This window comes from Protopterus annectens, chromosome 5.part0 (assembly GCF_019279795.1).
Source record: "Protopterus annectens isolate FY-2018-M chromosome 5.part0, PAN1.0, whole genome shotgun sequence".
Lineage (NCBI taxonomy): Eukaryota > Metazoa > Chordata > Ceratodontiformes > Protopteridae > Protopterus > Protopterus annectens.
Window position 1 is genome coordinate 1,851,309,205 of NC_056735.1, and position 23,063 is coordinate 1,851,332,267.

Genomic DNA, 23,063 nt, shown 5'->3' on the forward strand with positions numbered 1-23,063 from the left:
AGCAAAGGCATCTTCACATCAATCAAAAAGAGATGCTAGCTGTACAAAATGCACTTATAGCTTTCAAGGACCTGCTGCATCCAGGACAACTACTACTAAAGACAGACAACACCACAGTTATGTGGTACATAAACAAGCAAGGGGGCACACACTACTATCCCCTCTGCAGACAAGCCATGACCTTGTGGAACACAGCTCTAGATGACCAAGTTCATCTGCAAGCACAATTTCTGCCAGGAGAGAAAAACACACTGGCAGACGACCTAAACAGAAACATCATGGATCCCCACAAATGGGAATTGAATCCATAAATATTCAGAATGATAACACAAAAATGGTGGAGCCCAGACATAGATCTGTTTGCATCCCTAATGAACTGCCAGCTACAGAAATTCTGCACAAGGAGTTACCATCCACAAGCATGAAAGTGGATGCCCTCTCATTCAGATGGAAAAACCTGCAAGTATACGCTTTCCCTCCTTTACCTCTCTTTCCAAAGGCACTCATAAAAGCCAGGCAAGAAGAGCCAAAGATGATCCTGTTTGCCCCAGACTGGCCACTCCAGCACTGGTACCTAATCTTAAAGAACCACCCTGGATTTTGCCTCATATCCCACATTTGCTGACATCAGATACTTTACAGACAGCTAAAGACCTTAAACCTAGCTGCATGGAAAATTCCTTAGTCAAGCAAGCAATGCCTCTCTCCAAAGCTGTTATGGATGTCATTCTGGAGGCCAGAAGGCCTAGCACCAGGAAAGCCTACTTGGATAAATGGAAGAGATTCTGTGCCTGGAACCAGGCACACAACCTTGACCCTCTTGTCCCAAACATTCCTCAGATACTTCAATATTTAACTGAGATGCTGGACAAGGGCCTCTCCTTCTCATCCATCAAGATCCACGCCTCAGCCATTTCTGCTCATTACAACACGGATCCACCATTTTTTTCTGATCCTTTGCTCAAACAGTACCTCAGAGGGGCTAAAAACATAAGACTGCCCCGTAGAGCACCTACCCCAACTTGGGACCTCAATTTTGTTTTGGAAAAATTAACTTTACCTCCTTTTGAGCCAGCTAACACAGCAGAATTAAAATACATCTCTTGGAAAACTGCTCTGCTACTGGCAATAACATCAGCACGAAGAGTTTCAGAATTACAGGCACTAATGGCAGTGGAACCTTTCCTCATTTTCCACCAGGACAGGGTGTCTTTAAGAACTAACCCTACATTTATGCCAAAGGTGGTATCAAGTGTGGCTCTAAACCAAACTATTCACTTGCCAACTTTCTATCCAAAACCTCAGAACAAAGGGGAGAGACTACTACATTCTTTGGACATTCACAGGCAGTTACGCTTCTACTTGGACAAAACCAAAGCTTTCAGAAAATCTGAGCAATTATTGGTAGCATATGCTGCAGGAGCACAGGGAAGAGCCGTTTCAAAACAGACTATCTCAAAATGGATAGGACATTGTATACATTTCTGCTATACTCACCATGGGAAACCTGTACCTAGCAGCATTAGATCTCACTCCACCAGGGCAACAGCCACTTCAACTGCCAACCTCAGAGGAGTACCTACCAAGGATATTTTGGAAGCAGCAACATGGAGTTCTGTGCATACCTTACCAAGCATTACCATTTGCCTTTATACTCCAAATCCAGAGCTGGCTTCGCCACTGCTGTCCTGCAGGGCCTTATAGCCACCCCTAATGCCTTATAGAACCAGCCTCGCTACCTCATCTTTGGGATTCCAGCCAAGTGTAATGACTGCAGCAGTGTAACACGATGAACATAGTACAGTTTTGTACCTACCATAAATGTAGATGTTCGAGTGTAAACACTGCTGCAGTCCAGGTTACCCTCCCTCCTTCCCCTCATACTTGCTGGTACCTACTTATGCCTCCTACCCTTTACTACCTATGGGGAGTATTTGCTGGTAACTGAAAGTTGTTGTTTGCTTTTCTTATGTATGTTTTATTAGCAATTTGAATTGCAATTTGAATTGCCTACCAATTTGGGGGCACCTGACATCTGGGGCAAGAAATACTGAAGAAAATGGCGTAGGCTGCAACTTATATACCCCTGTCGCACTGACGTCAGGGAGGAGGCGACAGCAACCGACGCCGGACCAAGACTTTGGAACTCAGGCCGACTGGGGAACTGCCTGACGGCAGGATAACCCAAGTGTAATGATTGCAGCAGTGTTTACACTCGAACATCTACATTTATGGTAGGTACAAAACTGTACTTTTTTTAAGACCAAGAGTACAAGCTACACCTAAAAAACTGACGACCCAAACTCAAGCGCCTGCTTCCTTACCACAATCACAGATGCTTAAAATGGCAGAAGACCTGATCATGCTGATTAGGGGAAGCCAGCTTTCCTCTACTAAAAGAAAAAGAGACTTCTCCCCAGCAGCTTTATCTGACCTAGAGTCCAACGACTCTGAGGTTTCTGATTATGAAGACATGCCCTTATCTGCCTATGAGGATTCAGATGCAGAGGAATCCATTCCTTCTGCCTCCCTCCAGAGGATTTTTCTTTTGGTGAAACCCTACATACTTTGAGAGAGCATTTCCATTGGGAATGCCAGGAGTATCCACAGTCCAAAAAGAGACTCAGGGAATTTTTAGACTTACCACAGCACAGACCCTTAGCCATCCCTCCTGTTCTGGATGTTGTGGATGATGTCTTTATAGAGTCCAGTCTAACTCCAGATACTTTACCCCCTGCACCCAGGAAACCTGACAGGTACTACAGAGTCCCTGACTCTCACAAATTCCTTTTCAAAAATCCTACTGCTGACCCAGAGGTCATCTCCCAAGGACCTAAAGGAATAAAAGCCACTACAGCTAAGAATCCCACCCCCTCGGACAGGGATTCTCAAGCTTTAGACAGATGGGGTAAAAAAGTAATACACCTCTGTAACTCTTGCCATTAGAGCATTAAATTGTCAATTCCACATGCTGAAATACCAGCAACATACTATGGAACTTAAGCAAAAATTATCTTCTTTCCCTGACTCTGCAGAAAGTAAAGAATTACAGGAGCTTATGCACTCTGCAAACCAAGTCAGCAAGCATACCCTGCAATGTGGGTTTGATGCCCTAGAAGCATCCTGCAGGGCAGTAGTCACAGGTTCTGTACTCAGAAGGCATGCCTAGCTTAAGGAGCAGACCTTGCCAGACCATGTCAAATCAGAATTATTGGACGCACCTCTGAACAAGGACAATCTGTTTGCCACCAAAGCAGAAGAGGTTTTAAAAAAGATGGAAGAAAAAGCTCAGTCTATGCACACAGTCAGATTTTTTGCAGGTGCAGCCTCCAAGATTCAGTAGGCATTGCCCCTCAAAACATTGGTCCTTTCCAGCCCCCGCAAGGCCACCTCAAATGAGACATAGGGGAAACAGACCCCCAGACTACAGTCTTGGGGTATGCAGAGAGCTAAGCAATGGAGTACCTCCACTTCTAAAACAGGGAGTGCTAAGCCACCCCCTTAATGGAAGAATTCACAATGACTTCTCAACTCCTCCCCTCACCTCTGCCCAATTGCTCGTGCCCCTAGGAGAAAAACTTGCCCACCATGCAAAAAACTGGACCTCCATCACCAACAATTGATGGGCCCTCAACATAGTATCCCAGGGGTACATATTTTAGTTACACACGCTGCCAACCCCAAAAGGGTTCCCAGACCTTCCTCCAAACCAGTGGGCAGAGGCACAAAACCAAGTTCATTACCTGCTCTCTCCATAAGGGCACTCCAGCCTGTTCCTGCAGAACAGATAGGCCAAGGTTTTTATTCCAGACTTTTCCTGATACCCAGAAAAGAGGGCACCTGGCACCCAATCTTAGATCTCTCCATTCTGAACACCTTCCCGGTGGTACCAAAATTCAAAATGCACACTCTTCAGCAACTTCTCCCTATGCTGTCCAAAGATGCCTGGTTAGCCATCCTAGACCTAAAAGAGGCCTATCTGCACATCCCAGTCAGGGACTCCTGCAGGAAATATCTACGTTTCAGGGCAGGATCTATGCATTATCAGTTCTCTGCACTTCCCTTTGGCTTATCCACTGCTCCCAGAGTTTTCACAAAATGCCTGGCTCCAGCCATCACCTATTGCAGACAAAAGAAATATTCAAATTTTCCCCTACTTGGACGATTGCCTGATTCAGGCAGACTGTCAGGAAAAGCTGTTGTAGCACCTGACATTTGCAAAGGACCTTCTAACCTCCTTGGGGTGCACTATCAACGAAAAGAAATCCAAACTAGTCCCCAATCAAAAAAATGTATTCCTGGGAGCAAGCTTGCACACAGCATCCCAGATGGCATTCCTTACTCCAGAAAAACAAGCCTGTCTGACAGACTACTTCTCTCAAATGGCCACAAGAACCCAGTTATCTGCAAGGAAAATCCTGCAGGCTCTAGAGTTCGTGGTCTCCTGCATTCTACTAATTCCATATGCCAGACTACATATAAGGAAACTTCAGTGGTACTTAAAAAAGTCTTTGGTGCCAACACTCCCTGTAAACTATCATACATATGATACCTTGTTCTAAGGGAAGAGTTCCTTTGGTGGGCAGCAGCATGCAACCACAACAAGGGGCTTCCCTTTATACAACCCCACACTGCCCAGACCCTAACCACAGATGTATCAGACTATGCCTCGGGTGCACATGTGGATGGCAGGTGGATTCAGGGCCACACTGGAGCCCAAATCAGATTCATCTGCACATCAACCAAAAAGCGATGATAGCTGTTCAGCATGCTCTGACAGCTTTCAGAGCTCTACTCTCTCCGGGGACTCTACTAATCAAAACCGACAACACCACAGTGAAGTGGTACATCAGCAAGCAAGGGGGAACCCACTCTGCAAGCTAGCCATGACCCTTTGGAACATGGCCTCAGCCATACATATTCACCTGCAAGCTCAGTTCCTGCCAGGCAACCAAAACTCTCTAGCGGACAACTTAAGCAGAAATCTTGAAGACCCACATGAGTGGCAATTAAACCACAACACCTTCAGCCTTGTGACCCAGAAGTGGGGTACCCCGAAGGTGGACCTATTTGCCTCCCCCTGCAACCACCAGCTCAACAAATTCTGCACCAGGGAACCTCTAAGCAAGGCCTGGAAAGTGGATGCCCTATCCTTCCAGCGGGCAAACCTCAAAATCTATGCATTTCCCCCTCTGCCTCTTCTTACAAGAGTATTACTCAAGATAAGTGAGGAAAGACCAAGGGCAATCCTGATTGCCCCAAGCTGGCCATGCCAACACTGGTACCCACTACAGTACAGTCTATCCCCATTGCCTCCATGGCACCTACCCTAGATCCCAACTCTCCTGACCCAGCAGGAGGGACAGTTCTTGCATCCACAATTGCAGACCTTGAACCTTGCAGCTTTGCTTATTCCTTGACTTCTCCTCCAGTGGTCAGCCTAAGCAAGCAGATACTGGATGTCGAATGTGAAGCCAAATGACCCAGTACTAGAAAATCCTTTGCTGACAAGTGGAAACAGTATTGTTCCTGGATCCAGACTAAAAGAGCGGATCCAGCACAGCCCTCCTTATCTCTCATCCTGGATTACCTAGCAGACCTACTCCGTGGGGGGCTATCCTTCTCTTCCATCAAGATCCATGCCTCTAACATCTCTGCTCATTACAGCACTTAGCTACCTCTCTTCTCACACCCCTCTCATCAAGCTGTTCCTGAGAGGGGCTAACAACTTAAGTCCACCAAGAAGAGCCCCTACCCCTGCTTAGGACCTTAACTTTGTGTTGGAAAAGCTCACACTACCCCCCTTTGAGCCTGCAGCATTAGCAGAGTTAAAATTCCTCTTTTGGAAAACAGCCTTGCTTCTGGCCATCACTTCAGCTAGAAGAGTGTCTGAGCTACAAGCACTTATGGCTGTGGAACCCTTTATCATTTTTCATGCTGACGTGGTCTCCCTCAGGACTAACCTAACTTTCATGGCTAAAGTCGTGTCCAGTGTGGCTCTCAACCAATCTATCCATTTCCCCACCTTTTTTCCTAATCCTCAAAATAAGGGGGAAAGGATCCTGCACTCTTTAGATGTGCACAGACAGCTCAGATTCTACCTTGATAGGACTAAGCCCCTTAGGAAATCTGACCAGTTACTAGTCAGCTTTGCACCAGGGGCAGAGGACAAGACCATATCAAAACAAGCCATCTACAAATGGATCGCACACTGTATCCATTTCTGTTACAAACACCATGGGAAACCACCCCCTCAGGGGGTCAGAACACATTCCACTAGGGCAACTTCAACCTCTGCAGCCTTTCTCAGAGGAGTCCCTACCAGGGACATTCTGGAAGCTGCAACCTGGAGTACTGGTCATACCTTCACCAAGCATTTCCACCTGCCTATCTTTTCCAAATCCAGGGTGGGCTTTGCAGGGAATCAACCCAAGTGTGATGACTGCAACAGTGAAACATGAAGAACATAGTACAGTTGTGTACACTTACCATAAATGTAGATGTTAGAATGTATTCACTGTTGCAGTCCTCATTTCCCACCCTCCAGCCCCCTTTTCTCTTTCTCTCTCTTTCTTCCTCACTCCTTACAGGGCTATTGGTATTTACTTTTTACTGGTGGTATTTTTCCACCATAACTTAGCTCCCTATTTGGGGGCTCCTGACATTTGGGGCAAGAAAAACTGATGTAATGGCGTCGGCTGCCTGTTTTATACCACGGACAACCTGACGTCAGTCCTGAAGTGACAGCAACTGACACAGAAATACCAAGCCTCTGGTATTCGGGCTGACTGAGGGCTACCCCTGGCAGGATAACCCAAGAGTGATGACTGCAATAGTGAATACACTTGAACATCTACATATATGGTAAGTGTACCCAACTGTACTTTTGTTCAGCATTATTGCTGTCTTTCCTGATGTTGTTGACTGTGATTCAGATGGCTAGTGATGGAAGCCTTAACAGAGACATCTCAGATAGTAGTAGTTTACTGTCTACCACATGCCTGTAGAAAATAATCATTGACCTACTAGGAAGTGTATCACACCATATGACAAAATATGACAGTGATATACTAAGTGATTTTAATAATGAATGGGAACCAACAGAAATGTTTCCCTTAATGACCAGCTGAACATGGACTTTGTGTGGCACAATTTATATATCCTTTGCTTAGTAAGCCCTTTGTCATCTAAGCACACTTTGGTCTATTGGATGCCAACCAGTAGGTCAGACTTACTAACCAAACCATGAACATATATCCTCCAATCTTCAGCAATGACAGCATTTTTAATGACTGAGTGAAAAAGCTTCCATTTGCAGATAAACATCTACTATAGAACAGCAAACAAAAAGGCAATGAGTGCACCATGGACTAAGGTTAAAAACCAAAAGTAGAATGAATAAATCCAAAAGGTCTTCTTAGTAGATAAAATCCACGTTTATTGGAGACAATAGAACTGCAGCAGGTAGCAAATAGTAAGCGCTTTCGCGTTGTTACCCAACGCTTCATCAGACATAAAGAAAATGTTAAACTCTCCCTTTTTAAACAACTGATTGTCATGATGTCATGAATATCTTAAAGAGACAGACATATAGACATAAAATGCAGTTCAAGTTAAAACAGAAACATCAATTATCTAAAATAGAGATAAAAAATATACATTTGAAGTATATATGCACACTAATGCTTCAAAGGTCTTGAAGCTAAAAAAGGCTTAATGGTAAGCCTTTCATTTAGCCCAAATCTGTGGGCTTGTAGTTTCACAATCCACTTGCCTTCCCTTTCTTCGATTCTATTTTTAATATTGCCTAATCTTCCATCAATGTTTACCATTTCAAGGACCAGGAATTTAAATGTGTGATTATCACCTGAGTCCACAATGTGCTTGGCTAGGGCATTCAATACGTTTCTTTTGGATATGGCATAAATGTGTTCCCTAATCTTCTTAAGGATCTACTTGTCATGCCTACGTAAAATTTCCTACATGTTTGGCAGTCAGCTAAATAAACCAAATTGGTGGATTTGCAAGTCGCATGATGTTTAAATGTATAAGTTCTGTATGTGTCAGGATGTGTGTAATTGTTAGTATTGGCAACGTATCTGCACTGGTTGCAGGATAGGCAAGCAAAGGTACCAGGTTTCATGTTCTTCAGCTCATCAATATGCGGTTTGTCATAACAAAGTAACCTATTTAAAGAAAGCATGTTCTTGTAGGCTACTCGGGGTTTGTTGTCAACTAGGGACCTTATGTCATCATCTATCATGAGGAGATTCCAGTGTTTGTTAAAAATCTTTAGAACATGATTGTTTCTGTTGGTGTAAATTACAATCCTATAGCTGTTGGATCTACGTGTTCGTGTCGAATTCGAACGCTGGAATGTAGGTCTTTTGATAATGGGTGCAGATTCATCACTTCTCTTGGAATCACATTCAGAAATAGCTTCAAACACAGAGTTCCTATTGTAGCCCCTGGATATAAAATTATTGGCTAAGTCAAATTTGTGCTGATGGTATGCTGTATGTGTAGAAGTCAACCTAGAGGCCCTGATGGTTTGGTTCTTCACAATGTTCCTATAGATATGTTGGGGATGCATACTCTCCCGGTGTAATAAATTATTCCTCCAACAAATCTTCCTAAAGAGTTCAGTGTCAAAACCATGACTGTTCTTAATGATTCTCACATCTAAAAAATCAATCCGGTCGTAGGAATAAGTATAATCAAAACTCAAAAACTCAGATGAAGCATTGAGATAACTGATGAACTCAGAGAGTTGTTCAACAGTTCCTCCCCATAAAAGGAACATGTCATCCACAAACCTGTTATAGAATTTCAATAGGTTGGAAAATCTAGAGCTATTGTTGAACACAAACAACTGTTCCCAATGTGCCAGCACCAAATTCGCATAAGCGTTGGCACATGCCCATCGCTACACCTTTGAATTGTAAATATGTGTTCTGATAGCATAATACATTATTTTCAAGAGTTATTCAGTAAGGACATACATCTGTCAACCATGTGGGGTGTAAGCTTACTGTGTGTAAGAACAGCTCTGATGTACTCTAAACCTATGTCATTAGGGATTGAGGTAAACAATGATTTAACATCTAAGGTGACTAATATACAATCATCATAGGAAGAAAAGGATTGATCAAAACTTGCTAAGTTCTCTAGAAAATTGGTGGTATCTTTCAAAATGTGTTTAACTTCTAAGACAATGGGTTTCAGTGTCTTATCAAGATAAATCGAGAGAGGCTCTGTGAGCCAACCTCGACTGGAAACTATTGGACGCAGAGGTGGATCTACTGCGTCCTTGTGTATTTTTGGAAGACCCCTGAAAGATGGTACTAAAGGCTTGTCTACTAGTAGATAAGAATATAAATCGTTGTCAATGACATTGGTTAGCATCAAATCATACAGCATAGCATGAACATCTTTGATAAGATTATTCAAACTGTATCTGGGTAAAAGTGAATAGGTTTCATTGTCAGAAAGCATACAATTCATTTTCTCAAAATATGCAGAACTGTCCATTACAATGACAGCGCCACCTTTGTCTGCTTGTCTGATAACAATAGCCTCATTACATCTTAATCTATCTAAAAGCTTCTTTTCATTGTGTGTCAAATTAAAAAACTGAGATTTAGCTTTGGTGTCATTATAAAGTTTGAACAAGTCATCCTCCACAGCTTGCTCAAAAGCATCCAAAATGGATGTTGCTGAGGAACAAACGTTGATGGCTTTCTAAAGGAAGTATGAGTGTTAGCAGATTGTTCACCTGCTTGCCATATAACAACTTAAGAGCTATGTTCCTTGTAAATATCTTAACATCCACGATGATGTCAGTGACATCATTGCTACATGAAGAAATAAAACCTAGTCCCTTGTTTAGGACCAAAGCTCAAATACATTTAAGGCACATTTAGAAATATTTATAACTAAATTGTCTGTGGTGGAAGCCTCAGTAGTTAAAGTATATGCATTTATGTTTTGTCGCCATACCTTTTTTGTCAAAGGCGTGTTGTCCTCCATGAACTTCCTTTTGTTTGTTTTCATGGACGGAGACCAAGTTCTCTTTTCCTGAGGTCTGTAAGGTAAAGGAAAAGAAGGGAGACCTTCTCCCAATGCAAATAGCTCATCCTCAGCTTGAATTACGAAAGAGTCAATGCAAAGTTGTTTGTTACGCGTATCACTCGCTTTGGATCTCACAGATCTCTCCTTCTCAAAATGTGACGCTGTGTCGGAATCAGAATTAATGTGTACTTGTGCCTCAACCGTGGCATTGGGACGTGGCGCCGTTATCTTTTAGATCGCCGATGGCATTGCAGTGTTTCCGTTGTGATGGCCATAGCAGAATCCATCTGTACTGGTTCATCTCCTGACGTCAGCGAAATGGGAGTGGTTGAATCACGACGTTGTTCCTCTGTAACTACTGAAGGTTTGCAAGTTATTCGATACTTTGTTTGAATTAATAGACCTCACATCGCTGTTGTCCTTAGGCAAGAAAAACTTGGGATTTACTGAAATCGAGGAAATCCCTCTGTAACTTCCGTTTCTTGTCACGTAGACATTTGATGTCTAAAGAGGATAGCATGTGTTTCAAATCATTAAGCACTGTATTGGATTGCTCAGCACTTAATAAACCAGTTAGTTCTTTATATATAGCTTGAATGTCATTCTTCAGTTCCCCGATAGAAATATCATAATGCTCAATTAGTATGTATAAATAGGAGAAACTGGTATCAATGTTACATTTCTGCCACTTTGCCAGGAGTCTGGGTTGTGAGTCGCCGAAAGTCGGCATTTTAAGGATTCTTAAACCTCGCGGCACTAATTTGAACTTCAAACAAGCTTCCATATGTAGTTTCTGCCACTGAATGGTGCGCAGTTTATGGAACTTGTTCTCTAAATTCCTTGTAATCATCGTTATCTCCATGTTGTTCTTGAAAAAATATGCAGCGTCTCCGGAAGCATTAAGGTCTGAAGCGGTCAGTTTAAGTAATGGGTTGATACTGAAATCAACTAGTCCATCCAAATCAAACAATCTGTAACTTCAAAGTTAGATGGAGGCAAATTAGATTTAGCAGCCATGTCCTGGCAGTGATGTATAAGCAGAGCAGTATTGAACAAAAAGAACCACACTGCCAGGTAAAGCACTCTCCTCAAAAACACGAAAACAGCAAACAAAAAGGCAATGAGTGCACCATGGACTAAGGTTAAAAACCAAAAGTAGAATGAATAAATCCAAAAGGTCTTCTTAGTAGATAAAATCCACGTTTATTGGAGACAATAGAACTGCAGCAGGTAGCAAATAGTAAGCGCTTTCGCGTTGTTACCCAACGCTTCATCAGACATAAAGAAAATGTTAAACTCTCCCTTTTTAAACAACTGATTGTCATGATGTCATGAATATCTTAAAGAGACAGACATATTTTGGATTTATTCACATACACCTTTTGGATTTATTCATTCTACTTTTGGTTTTTAACCTTAGTCCATGGTGCACTCATTGCCTTTTTGTTTGCTGTTTTCGTGTTTTTGAGGAGAGTGCTTTACCTGGCAGTGTGGTTCTTTTTGTTCAATACTGCTCTGCTTATACATCACTGCCAGGACATGGCTGCTAAATCTAATTTGCCTCCATCTAACTTTGAAGCCGACAGATTGTTTGATTTGGATGGACTAGTTGATTTCAGTATCAACCCATTACTTAAACTGACCGCTTCAGACCTTAATGCTTCCGGAGACGCTGCATATTTTTTCAAGAACAACATGGAGATAACGATGATTACAAGGAATTTAGAGAACAAGTTCCATAAACTGCGCACCATTCAGTGGCAGAAACTACATATGGAAGCTTGTTTGAAGTTCAAATTAGTGCCGCGAGGTTTAAGAATCCTTAAAATGCCGACTTTCGGCGACTCACAACCCAGACTCCTGGCAAAGTGGCAGAAATGTAACATTGATACCAGTTTCTCCTATTTATACATACTAATTGAGCATTATGATATTTCTATCGGGGAACTGAAGAATGACATTCAAGCTATATATAAAGAACTAACTGGTTTATTAAGTGCTGAGCAATCCAATACAGTGCTTAATGATTTGAAACACATGCTATCCTCTTTAGACATCAAATGTCTACGTGACAAGAAACGGAAGTTACAGAGGGATTTCCTCGATTTCAGTAAATCCCAAGTTTTTTCTTGGCCTAAGGACAACAGCGATGTGAGGTCTATTAATTCAAACAAAGTATCGAACAACTTGCGTAAACCTTCAGTAGTTACAGAGGAACAACGTGTCGTGGATTCAACCACTCCCATTTCGCTGACGTCAGCAGATGAACCAGTACAGATGGATTCTGCTATGGCCATCACAACGGAAACACTCGGCAATGCCATCGAAGGATCTAAAAAGATAACGGCGCCACGTCCCAATGCCGTCACGGTTGAGGCACAAGTACACATTGATTCTGGTCCAGACACAGTGTCACATTTTGAGAAGGACAACTCTGTGAGAACTAAAGCGAGCGATACGCGCAACAAGCAACTCTGCATTGACTCTTTCGTAATTCAAGCTGAGGATGAGTTATTTGCCTTGGGAGAAGGTCTCCCTTCTTTTCCTTTACCTTACAGACCTCAGGAAAAGAGAACTTGGTCTCCGTCAACAAGAACAAACAAAAGGAAGTTCATGGAAGACAACACGCCATTGACAAAAAAGGTATGGCGACCGAAAACATAAATGCATATACTTTAACTACTGAGGCTTCCACCACAGACAATTTAGTTATAAATATTTCTAAATGTGCCTTAAATGTATTTGAGCTTTCGGTCCTAAACAAGGGACTAGGTTTTATTCCTTCATGTAGCAATGATGTCACTGGCATCATCGTGGATGTTAAGATATTTACAAGGAACATAGCTCTTAAGTTGTTATATGGCAAGCAGGACGAACAATCTGCTAACACTCATACTTCCTTTAGAAAGCCATCAACGTTTGTTCCTCAGCAACATCCATTTTTGGATGCTTTTGAGCAAGCTGTGGAGGATGACTTGTTCAAACTTTATAATGACACCAAAGCTAAATCTCAGTTTTTTAATTTGACACACAATGAAAAAGAAGCTTTAGATAGATTAAGATGTAATGAGGCTATTGTTATCAGACAAGCAGACAAAGGTGGCGCTGTCATTGTAATGGACAGTTCTGCATATTTTGAGAAAATGAATTGTATGCTTTCTGACAATGAAACCTATTCACTTTTACCCAGATACAGTTTGAATAATCTTATCAAAGATGTTCATGCTATGCTGTATGATTTGATGCTAACCAATGTCATTGACAACGATTTATATTCTTATCTACTAGTAGACAAGCCTTTAGTACCATCTTTCAGGGGTCTTCCAAAAATACACAAGGACGCAGTAGATCCACCTCTGCGTCCAATAGTGTCCAGTCGAGGTTGGCTCACAGAGCCTCTCTCAATTTATCTTGATAAGACACTGAAACCCATTGTCTTAGAAGTTAAACACATTTTGAAAGATACCACCAATTTTCTAGAGAACTTAGCAAGTTTTGATCAATCCTTTTCTTCCTATGATGATTGTATATTAGTCACCTTAGATGTTAAATCATTGTTTACCTCAATCCCTAATGACATAGGTTTAGAGTACATCAGAGCCGTTCTTACACACAGTAAGCTTACACCCCACATGGTTGACAGATGTATGTCCTTACTCGAAATAACTCTTGAAAATAATGTATTATGCTATCAGAACACATATTATTTACAAGTCAAAGGTGTAGCGATGGGCACTCCATGTGCCAACGCTTATGCGAATTTGGTGCTGGCACATTGGGAACAGTTGTTTGTGTTCAACAATAGCTCTAGATTTTCCAACTTATTGAAATTCTATAACAGGTTTGTGGATGACATATTCCTTTTATGGGGAGGAACCGTTGAACAACTCTCTGAGTTCATCAGTTATCTCAATGCTTCAACTGAGTTTTTGAGTTTTGACTATACTTATTCCTACGACCGGATTGATTTTTTAGATGTGAGAATCTTTAAGAACAGTCATGGCTTTGACACTGAACTCTTTAGGAAGAATTGTTGGAGGAATAATTTATTACACCGAGAGAGTATGCATCCCCAACACATCTATAGGAACATTGTGAAGAACCAAACCATCAGGGCCTCTAGGTTGACTTCTACACACACAGCATACCATCAGCAAAAATTCGACTTAGCCAATAATTTTATATCCAGGGGCTACAATAGGAACTCTGTGTTTGAAGCTATTTCTGAATGCGATTCCAAGAGAAGCGATGAAGCTGCACCCATTATTAAAAGACATACATTCCAGCGTTCAAATTCGACACGAACACCTAGATCCAACACCAATAGGATTGTAATTCCTTACACCAACAGAAACAATCATGTTCTAAAGATTTTTAACAAACACTGGAATCTCCTCATGATAGATGATGACATAAGGTCCCTAGTTGACAACAAACCCCGAGTAGCCTACAAGAACATGCTTTCTTTAAATAGGTTACTTTGTTATGACAAACCACACATTGATGAGCTGAAGAACATGAAACCTGGTACCTTTGCTTGCCTATCCTGCAACCAGTGCAGATACGTTGCCAATACTAACAATTACACACATCCTGACACATACAGAACTTATACATTTAAACATCATGCGACTTGCAAATCCACCAATTTGGTTTATTTAGCTGACTGCCAAACATGTAGGAAATTTTACGTAGGCATGACAAGTAGATCCTTAAGAGAACGCATTAGGGAACACATTTATGCCATATCCAAAAGAAACGTATTGAATGCCCTAGCCAAGCACATTGTGGACTCAGGTGATAATCACACATTTAAATTCCTGGTCCTTGAAATGGTAAACATTGATGGAAGATTAGGCAATATTAAAAATAGAATCGAAGAAAGGGAAGGCAAGTGGATTGTGAAACTACAAGCCGACAGATTTGGGCTTAATGAAAGGCTTACCATTAAGCCTTTTTTAGCTTCAAGACCTTTGAAGCATTAGTGTGCATATATACTTCAAATGTATATTTTTTATCTCTATTTTAGATAATTGATGTTTCTGTTTTAACTTGAACTGCATTTTATGTCTATATGTCTGTCTCTTTAAGATATTCATGACATCATGACAATCAGTTGTTTAAAAAGGGAGAGTTTAACATTTTCTTTATGTCTGATGAAGCGTTGGGTAACAACGCGAAAGCGCTTACTATTTGCTACCTGCTGCAGTTCTATTGTCTCCAATAAACGTGGATTTTATCTACTAAGAAGACCTTTTGGATTTATTCATTCTACTTTTGGTTTTTAACCTTAGTCCATGGTGCACTCATTGCCTTTTTGTTTGCTGTTTTCGTGTTTTTGAGGAGAGTGCTTTACCTGGCAGTGTGGTTCTTTTTGTTCATCTACTATAGAACCTCCATCAGAAAATGTCATCACCCATTTAGCTGGCAACATGGACCTAGGCAAAGAGAACACATGCAGAATATGTTGCTGCACTGAAATACTGTTTGACTATCTTACTTCCCCTGTAAAGAATTTTACCTTGTGACTTGAGTAATCAGCTCAGTCCTGTGTACCTTCTCAGATGTGAAGAAAGCATATAAAACACAAAGGATGCCTTGGGAGACATAACATTTCTCATATTACTATATATTGACTCGAATATATAAATGTTTAATGTATGACCTGTAACTGCTGCAGTGGGTTGCCAAATAAGAATGTTAAGGCAGAAAAGAAGCAAGGCATTTTCATTAACCCGAGGGCATTCTAGGAAGAAATTTAATTACCCATGAAAGAGAGAGAGAGACTGAAAAGTAACAACTTTGGCATAATATGCTAAGAAATACAATCGCATGGGAGAGTGCTTTTGCAGAAGCCTTTGGCAAAAATTATCAGCAAGGTGAGCAAGTGCAGGTAAAAAAAAAACAACTTTTTTTTTTATTTGTAGAAGATACAGTGATGCATTACATTTGTGAATATCTTTAGATGTGGTTAAGGCATACAGGCAGGTAGGTACTTGGGACTTTGTGAAGTTGGAAGAAACTCTGAAATATAGTTGCAGAACACAGTGTTTGATGGTGCAAAACTAAAAGATCTAATTCACCCTTGGCACATATGCAGTGTTCTGATATGCAAATAGGAAGTGCTATGATTATTTTTAACTCTTGCAACAGACACAGCTTTTACTTTTACTGTGAATGGAAACCATATTGGATTATTTAGTCTACTAGTTTTGAATCTGATGCTGAATTTCTGAAATAGTTTATTCTTAAGGTCATTAGGAGTGGCTGTCTGACTTATTGAGACTGCATCAGTTTGTACATATTTGTATTACAGTATGTGATGCCAAATTCAGAAATGACATTGTTGTATTGCTTACTTATTATTTCTTGTATAGCTTGCTTCTTTACTGCTCTGATTTGTATTAACAGTGCTAAGAGTTTCATAAGAAGTATGGTGACTTTTCACTGTTATTGGTTGACTGTAGTGCTGGAAATGTTTGGTTGCCATCTGTGGTCTGACAGTACTGCGCTGCAGCATTCCCTGGGAAATTAATCGATATTTTTGATGTCTTGAGAGTTTACATCTCCAAAGGCTTCATCCTTGCCTGTGATATTAAAGGAATATTTGTTATCCTCCTACATATAGAGCAAAGGAAAGCCTGAAAATGGAGTTGATGTACTCCTAACAGGGGAATGTGTGATGGCAGGTTCCAGTGCCTTTCACATGCGAGTATATGGTTCCATACACCCATGTTGAAGGCTACCCTTAGGCACTGACCCACCTTTCCCCCAGGATGGCCATGGCCATCTTTCCCTACCAGATCCTTTAGTTGTTCAAACTAATTGAACACTGGTCACCTGGCCGTAGTTTGGGGTGTTTTCCCCTGTACACAGTCTGCCCTTGCTTAGGCATTTTTTGCACTGAACTGAGAAAGTGGTAGAGACTTACTTTTGCTTTAAAAAGTATGTATATTTCTTCCTTGCTCTGTTATGATGTAGAATTCTTTAAGGAGTTATGCCTGACATGACATCCAGAATCTGGATAGTTGTAATGATGATCTGCATACATTATGCAGCAGACAGCTCCAGTTTCCCTACAGTGCAAATTCAGTATTGCACAGACAAATATTTTAATAGGTGAACGTCAGAACCTGTATCTTGAGTTGAGTTTGTAAAATTAATTGATATAATTGAGTATAGTGTCTATATTGTTTTATGATTGTTCTCTTCTTATTATGCTACTTCCTTCTTTTATTATCATGCTTTTGTGTGTTGCAAGATGCTTAAATGTATGCTTCTGAACAGTTTTAGTAAATAAAGTTAATCATGAAGTCTAGGACACATCGGTCATCTACAGTTAGTGAGTACCTCACATTTCTGTAATTTGTTTCTCTTGTTGCATCTTTAGGCTAATATTAATCTAATATTTCTCCTGTGATTTTATTAGACAATATGCACAGTGTTCCTATAGCACAGATGGGCAACTACCAAGAATACTTGAAACACATTCCTTCTCCTCTCCGAGAACTTGACCCTGATCAGCCGAAACGGCTGCATACATTTGGGAATCCTTTCAAGTTGGACAAAAAGGTAAATGTGTTCAGATGTCAGTAAGATAAAACTGGAAAAATAGTGGTTCAAGTGGAGGCTAAGAAGAATGCATGAATACACTTATCTTGTAGCATTGTGTTACATGTTCCTAGTTTTGGAGGAGGGAATAATATTTTGAATATCTTGTACTGTAATTAAAGAAGAGACCATACTAATGTTTTTACTGAGTTTGTTTGTGGCACAGTCAGGAAGACCCAAAGTTTTAGGTGTTCCTGCATATTCATTTAAATTTCTGTATGTTTATGCCATTGTTTTACTGTCATTTATTCTCTAATACTTGCTTTATCCAGTTCAAGGTAACTGGAGCTCCATATCCTGTCCAGGCCCTCACTGAGTGCAAGGCAGAAAAAAATAATTCTGTACACTATATCAGCCTAGTAAAAGGGGACATCACACACTCACACACACACACACACACACACACACACACGCATGTAGTGGACACCAATGGCAGTGTGTAGAATTGCTAGTTTACTTGTGACATGTCATTGGGATGTGAGAGGAAAATGAGTGCCTGATAAAAACTCGCATGGACACATTTGTTTTTGCTGTTTTTCCCCCCTGAATCTTCCCTGCTGTTCTGTTAGTCTCCACTTAGTTTGGCCCCATGCCTGAGATTATATATAATATTTTTACTGCGTTTGGGTCTTCCTGACTGTGCCACAAACAAAGTGTTAGGTGTTGCTGCATATTCATTTATGTTTCTGTGTGTTTATATAATTTTATTTTCCATTCAGTTATTCTCTGATACTTGTTTTATCCAGTTTTGGGTCACTAAAGATCTAGAACCTGTCCTGGCCCTCACTGAGTGCAAGGCAGAGAAAATAATCATGTACAGGACATCAGCCTAGTAAAAGGTGACATCACACGCACACACACACACACACACACACACACACACTTGCTAGTTTACTTGTGACATGTCATTGGGATGTGAGAAGAAAATGCAGTGCCCGATGAAAACTAGCATGGGCACATTTGTTTTTGATGTTTTTTTCCCCCTGAATCTCCCCTGCTGTTCTTCATGTGGCCCCATGCCTGTGATTATAGGCTCATAGGTGAGTACTAGGCTATTGTCCCTGTTGGGACATTTTAAGCCTAACCATGCTTCCCATTTGTTACCCAGCTTTGTTATCCCATAGGTGCCTAACTATCCTTGCCATATATATATTTAAATACTTTTCATTTGTAGCAGAGTATTTTGTTTGGGTTTTGCCTTCATTATGTGTTGGGGTCACTACTGTAAAGCAAGGCATTTAAGCACTGCCTCTGCCTATTAGGCTACATATCAGTCCCGAGGTAAATTTCCTCTTTCCCATCCAGTGGTAAGAGTTGCACCTAAATAGGGTCATGGAAAAGCTTTGCTTTCTATATATAGGGAGTCAGGGAGTATGTTCCTTAAAAGTGATATTCCCGCCAGACTGTTCTGTTTATGATGCAGAGGGGTTTGAGGTCTCTGGACCAGGTATTTCTAATACCATTCCTTGTCTCCTTATCCCTAGAAGCTCTATGGGACCACGTCTCCTACTGAGCAATTGTTACTGTTTGCTCTAGGGAACCCTGCCTGAACTTCAGACACCAGCCAGAAATATATTTGTATTCTCAGCCTTAACTTTTGTAAATTTTGCACAGTGAGGGAGTAACATTTTGAATATCTTGTAGTGTAATTAAAGGAGTGACTGTACTAATATTTTTACTGCATTTGTTTGTGGCACAGTCAGGAAGACCCAAAGTGTTAGGTGTTGCTGCATATTCACTTATGTTTCTGTGTGTTTATATCATTTTATTTTCCATTCAGTTATTCTCTGATACTTGTTTTATCCAGTTCAGGGTCACTAAAGATCTAGAACCTGTCCTGGCCCTCACTGAGTGCAAGGCAGAAAAAATAATCATGTACAGGACATCAGCCTAGTAAAAGGTGACATCACACGCACGCACACACACACACACACATGCGTACGCACACACACATGTGCGCGCACACACAAACTTATGTAGTGAACACCAGTGGCACTGTGGAAATTGCTAGTTTACTCAAGACATGTTGTTGGGATGTGGGAGGAAATGGAGATGAAACCCATTGTCTGCCATTGGTGAGAGGATTGCACAGGTTTTCTTTACTGAATTATCACTTAAGACATATGCACACATACATTAATAGAAAATTACACAAACCATATTAACGTTTGTCATATTCATGATTTATACATTGCACACATTTTCTTCCTTTCTAACAATTCCATTTCTACATAAATTGCTCAGTTCCTGCCTTTTCTTAAACCTTACTTCTCCTTCTGAGCGTTATTCTGTATGTATTGTTCACACAAGTTCCATTTATTTCTCTCCCTGTAACTTGCTCCCTCTTTTTTTCTAAAGATCCCACCTCCAGTTCTTTTACCTCCTTTATAATATTCAGCACTTTAGTTTGTTTAATGTTGCTTTCCATTTTCTATTAATTGCTTTTATGGCAGTTAGTAGCATTCAATTTATTAAGACCTTAGTATCCGTAGGCAATAATAGATTCTTTGTCCCATTTCAAAAGAATAATTTGCTTACATACAGCCATTTGCTCCCCCAAGATTTCCGACATAGTACTCTGAAGGAAATTTTTTAAAAATCTGCCAACTCATTACACTTAAAAAAAAACACATTCCCAGTTATGTTCTATTCCATCACACCTGAACATTTGCTGTCTGCCTGTTTGGAGTATAAAAAAAACTATGGGAACACATCCATGCAAAAATTCTTTACATTCTAGAGTTTGCTGCATACTTGAGAGCCGTACAGATGTCCTTCCATTGTTCCTTCGTAAATTGCACTCTCCCTTCCCAATCTTTTCTAACCTCCTCTAATTGATTCTGATAGGTATCATGTTAAATGTCCTACTAATTATCCCCATTTTTAACAGCAATTTCTGCTCTAGACTCAAACAAAAACTTTGCCAGAGTTGGTCTTTCATGTAGTACTCCCCTACCCTTTCTCTTTGCATATCCTCTATCAATTTGTGGTAAGTAAGGCAGTCTCTAACCTGCAGTCCAAACTTCTGCTTGGCCTCATCCAGCTCTGTTACTTTTTTCTGTTTAGTTTAATACATTGGTTCCTCGGCCAATTTTCTTTCCAGTTCCCTCTTGCACTGTATTTTATACCTCTATATTCTGTATGATTGTTATTCTCTCTAACTCTCGTCATTGCTCTGTGTTAAATGGTTGTCTTCCCTCCACAAAAATACACTGGTCAATATCTGTGTGTCTGTCTGTCTTGGCAACACCGTTGCCATTTTCTTTGCTAGTATAGACATAAGCATATTGTAATCATGGTTTAAAATTGAAGTGAATCTGTATGAAGCTGGGTATAAAGGGTCTTTACCCTCTTTGCGTAATACAGTCACATGATTTTTTCCAAGATGATGATGCCCCCCTTTTAAAATACTGTTGATCAACCTTCCAGAACTTTACCAGATGTTCATCGTGCATACAGCTGCAGTAATCTCAGATGGGTTCTCTGCCATCAAGCAGGTCCTCGGTCGGCCGAATTCCAAAGTCTAGGTCCGGCGTCGGTTGTTGTCACTTTCTTTCCTGACGTCAGTGAGGCAGGGGTATATAAGACACAGCAGATGCCACTTTCTTCAGTCTTTTTTGCCGCGCGGTGCCCGAAGCAGAAGCAGATCGCAAGTGCTGGTCGGCTAGCTCCTGAATTTACGAAAAATTAGAAACCGAAGTCTTCTTTAAAGCTAAGTACCCCGTTGGGGAAACTTTTCTTGCCTCAGACCGATGTCAGAAAAAGTTAACAATTGTATTTCTTGTGGGAAGCAAATACCGCATAAGGATTTCCATTCCCTCTGCCTACCTTGTTTAGGCCCAGACCACGACGTCTCGGGCTGTCGCTTTTGTGCGACTTTCAATAAACGCACTATTAAGCGTCGGGCGGAGTTCGCTCAACACCTTTTTGGTAAAGCCTTTGATTATAAAATGTCGTCGGAGACTCCAACTACCGTTTTGCCCAAAAAATGCAAGGACAAGGACCGGCACGCGAGGTCCGTGGTCTCCATTGACACCACGCCAAAACCGGCTACACGTGGTCCGGTTCTCAGCGAGACGCCTATGCAGTCCATGACTACCGACGACACTTCTTTGGCGGTGTCTTCTGTAACTGAGACCGCAGGTACCTCGGCCCATACCCAGACTACAACCACCGAAGCCACTGTGAGCGTTGAGCCTCCTAATGTGGACAGGTCCACTTCCACCCATGGTGTCTTTAGACCCTCATCTTCCTTTTCCATTAAGGCCTTTACTAAGTCCAAATCAGCCAGGCATCCCAAGAGGCCTGTTGCACAGGGCCCATCTCCAGGCCCCATGCCTAAAAAGCAGATGCTTAAAATGGCTGAGGATTTAATTACTCTTATCAGGGGTTCCCAACCCCCTCCAGACAAGAGACCCAGAGTGGAGGAAGATTCTCCCTCTACTGATCAGGGCTCCATTTTTCAGAACATTCTGATGTAGAGGAACACTCTTACTCCCCTTTTGAAGACTCTGATGCAGAGCAGTCCATTCCTTCTGTATCTCCTCCAGAGGATTTTTCTTTTGGGGAAACCTTGCACACCTTGAGGGAACACTTCCATTGGGAAGGCCAAGACTTTTCTGATTCCAAGAAAAGACTTAGGGAATTTCTTTTGTTACCTCAACACAGACCTCTGGCGATACCTCCTGTCTTGGACATACTTGATGATGTTTATGCGGAGGCTTGCCTTAATCCGGATTCCCTGCCTCCTGCCCCAGTCAAGCCTGATAGGTACTACAGAGTTCCTAACTCCCACCAATTTCTTTACAAAAGCCATAATGCTGACCCTGAAACCATTTCTCAAGGCCCCAAGGGAATGAAGGCCTCTACTGCTAAGAATCCACTACCTTCCGAAAGAGAGTCTAGATCCTTAGAAAGGTGGTGAAAAAAGGTATATACCTCGGCCACCCTAGCCATGAGGGCCTTAAATTGTCAGTTTCATATGCTTAAATATCAGCAGTTTCTGTTATCTCAGTTAAGAAATAAAATGTCTCAACCTGAACAACCAGATTTGAAGGAGTTGCAGGATATGATGCATAGTGCAGAACAAGTGGGTAAACACACCTTACAATGTGGCTATGATGCCCTAGAGGCCTCAAGTAGAGCTGCTGTTACAGGATCAGTCATTCGTAGACATGCCTGGCTTAGGGAACAAATTTTGCCTGATCATGTGAAAGCTAAACTACTAGATGCTCCTTTACAAAAGGATGTGCTATGTGGTACTAATGCTGAGGAGATACTACAGAAAATGGAAGAAAAAGCCAAATCTATGCAAACTGTCAAAGCTTTTCTACATGTTCAACCACCACGTTTTAGCAGAAATTGGCCTTCTAAAAACTGGT

The 23,063-nt window shown here is 41.3% G+C and overlaps 1 protein-coding gene across 1 annotated transcript in view; it reads left to right on the forward strand.

Annotated features, from left to right (window-relative positions):
* INTS6 (integrator complex subunit 6) overlaps positions 1–23,063 on the forward strand; it is a 1,595,672-nt gene that overhangs the window by 1,221,344 nt on the left and 351,265 nt on the right. Inside the window, exon 14 of the mRNA XM_044071680.1 lies at positions 17,501–17,643. Coding sequence (XP_043927615.1) covers positions 17,501–17,643 — 143 coding nt within the window. The remainder of the gene's footprint in view (positions 1–17,500; positions 17,644–23,063) is intronic.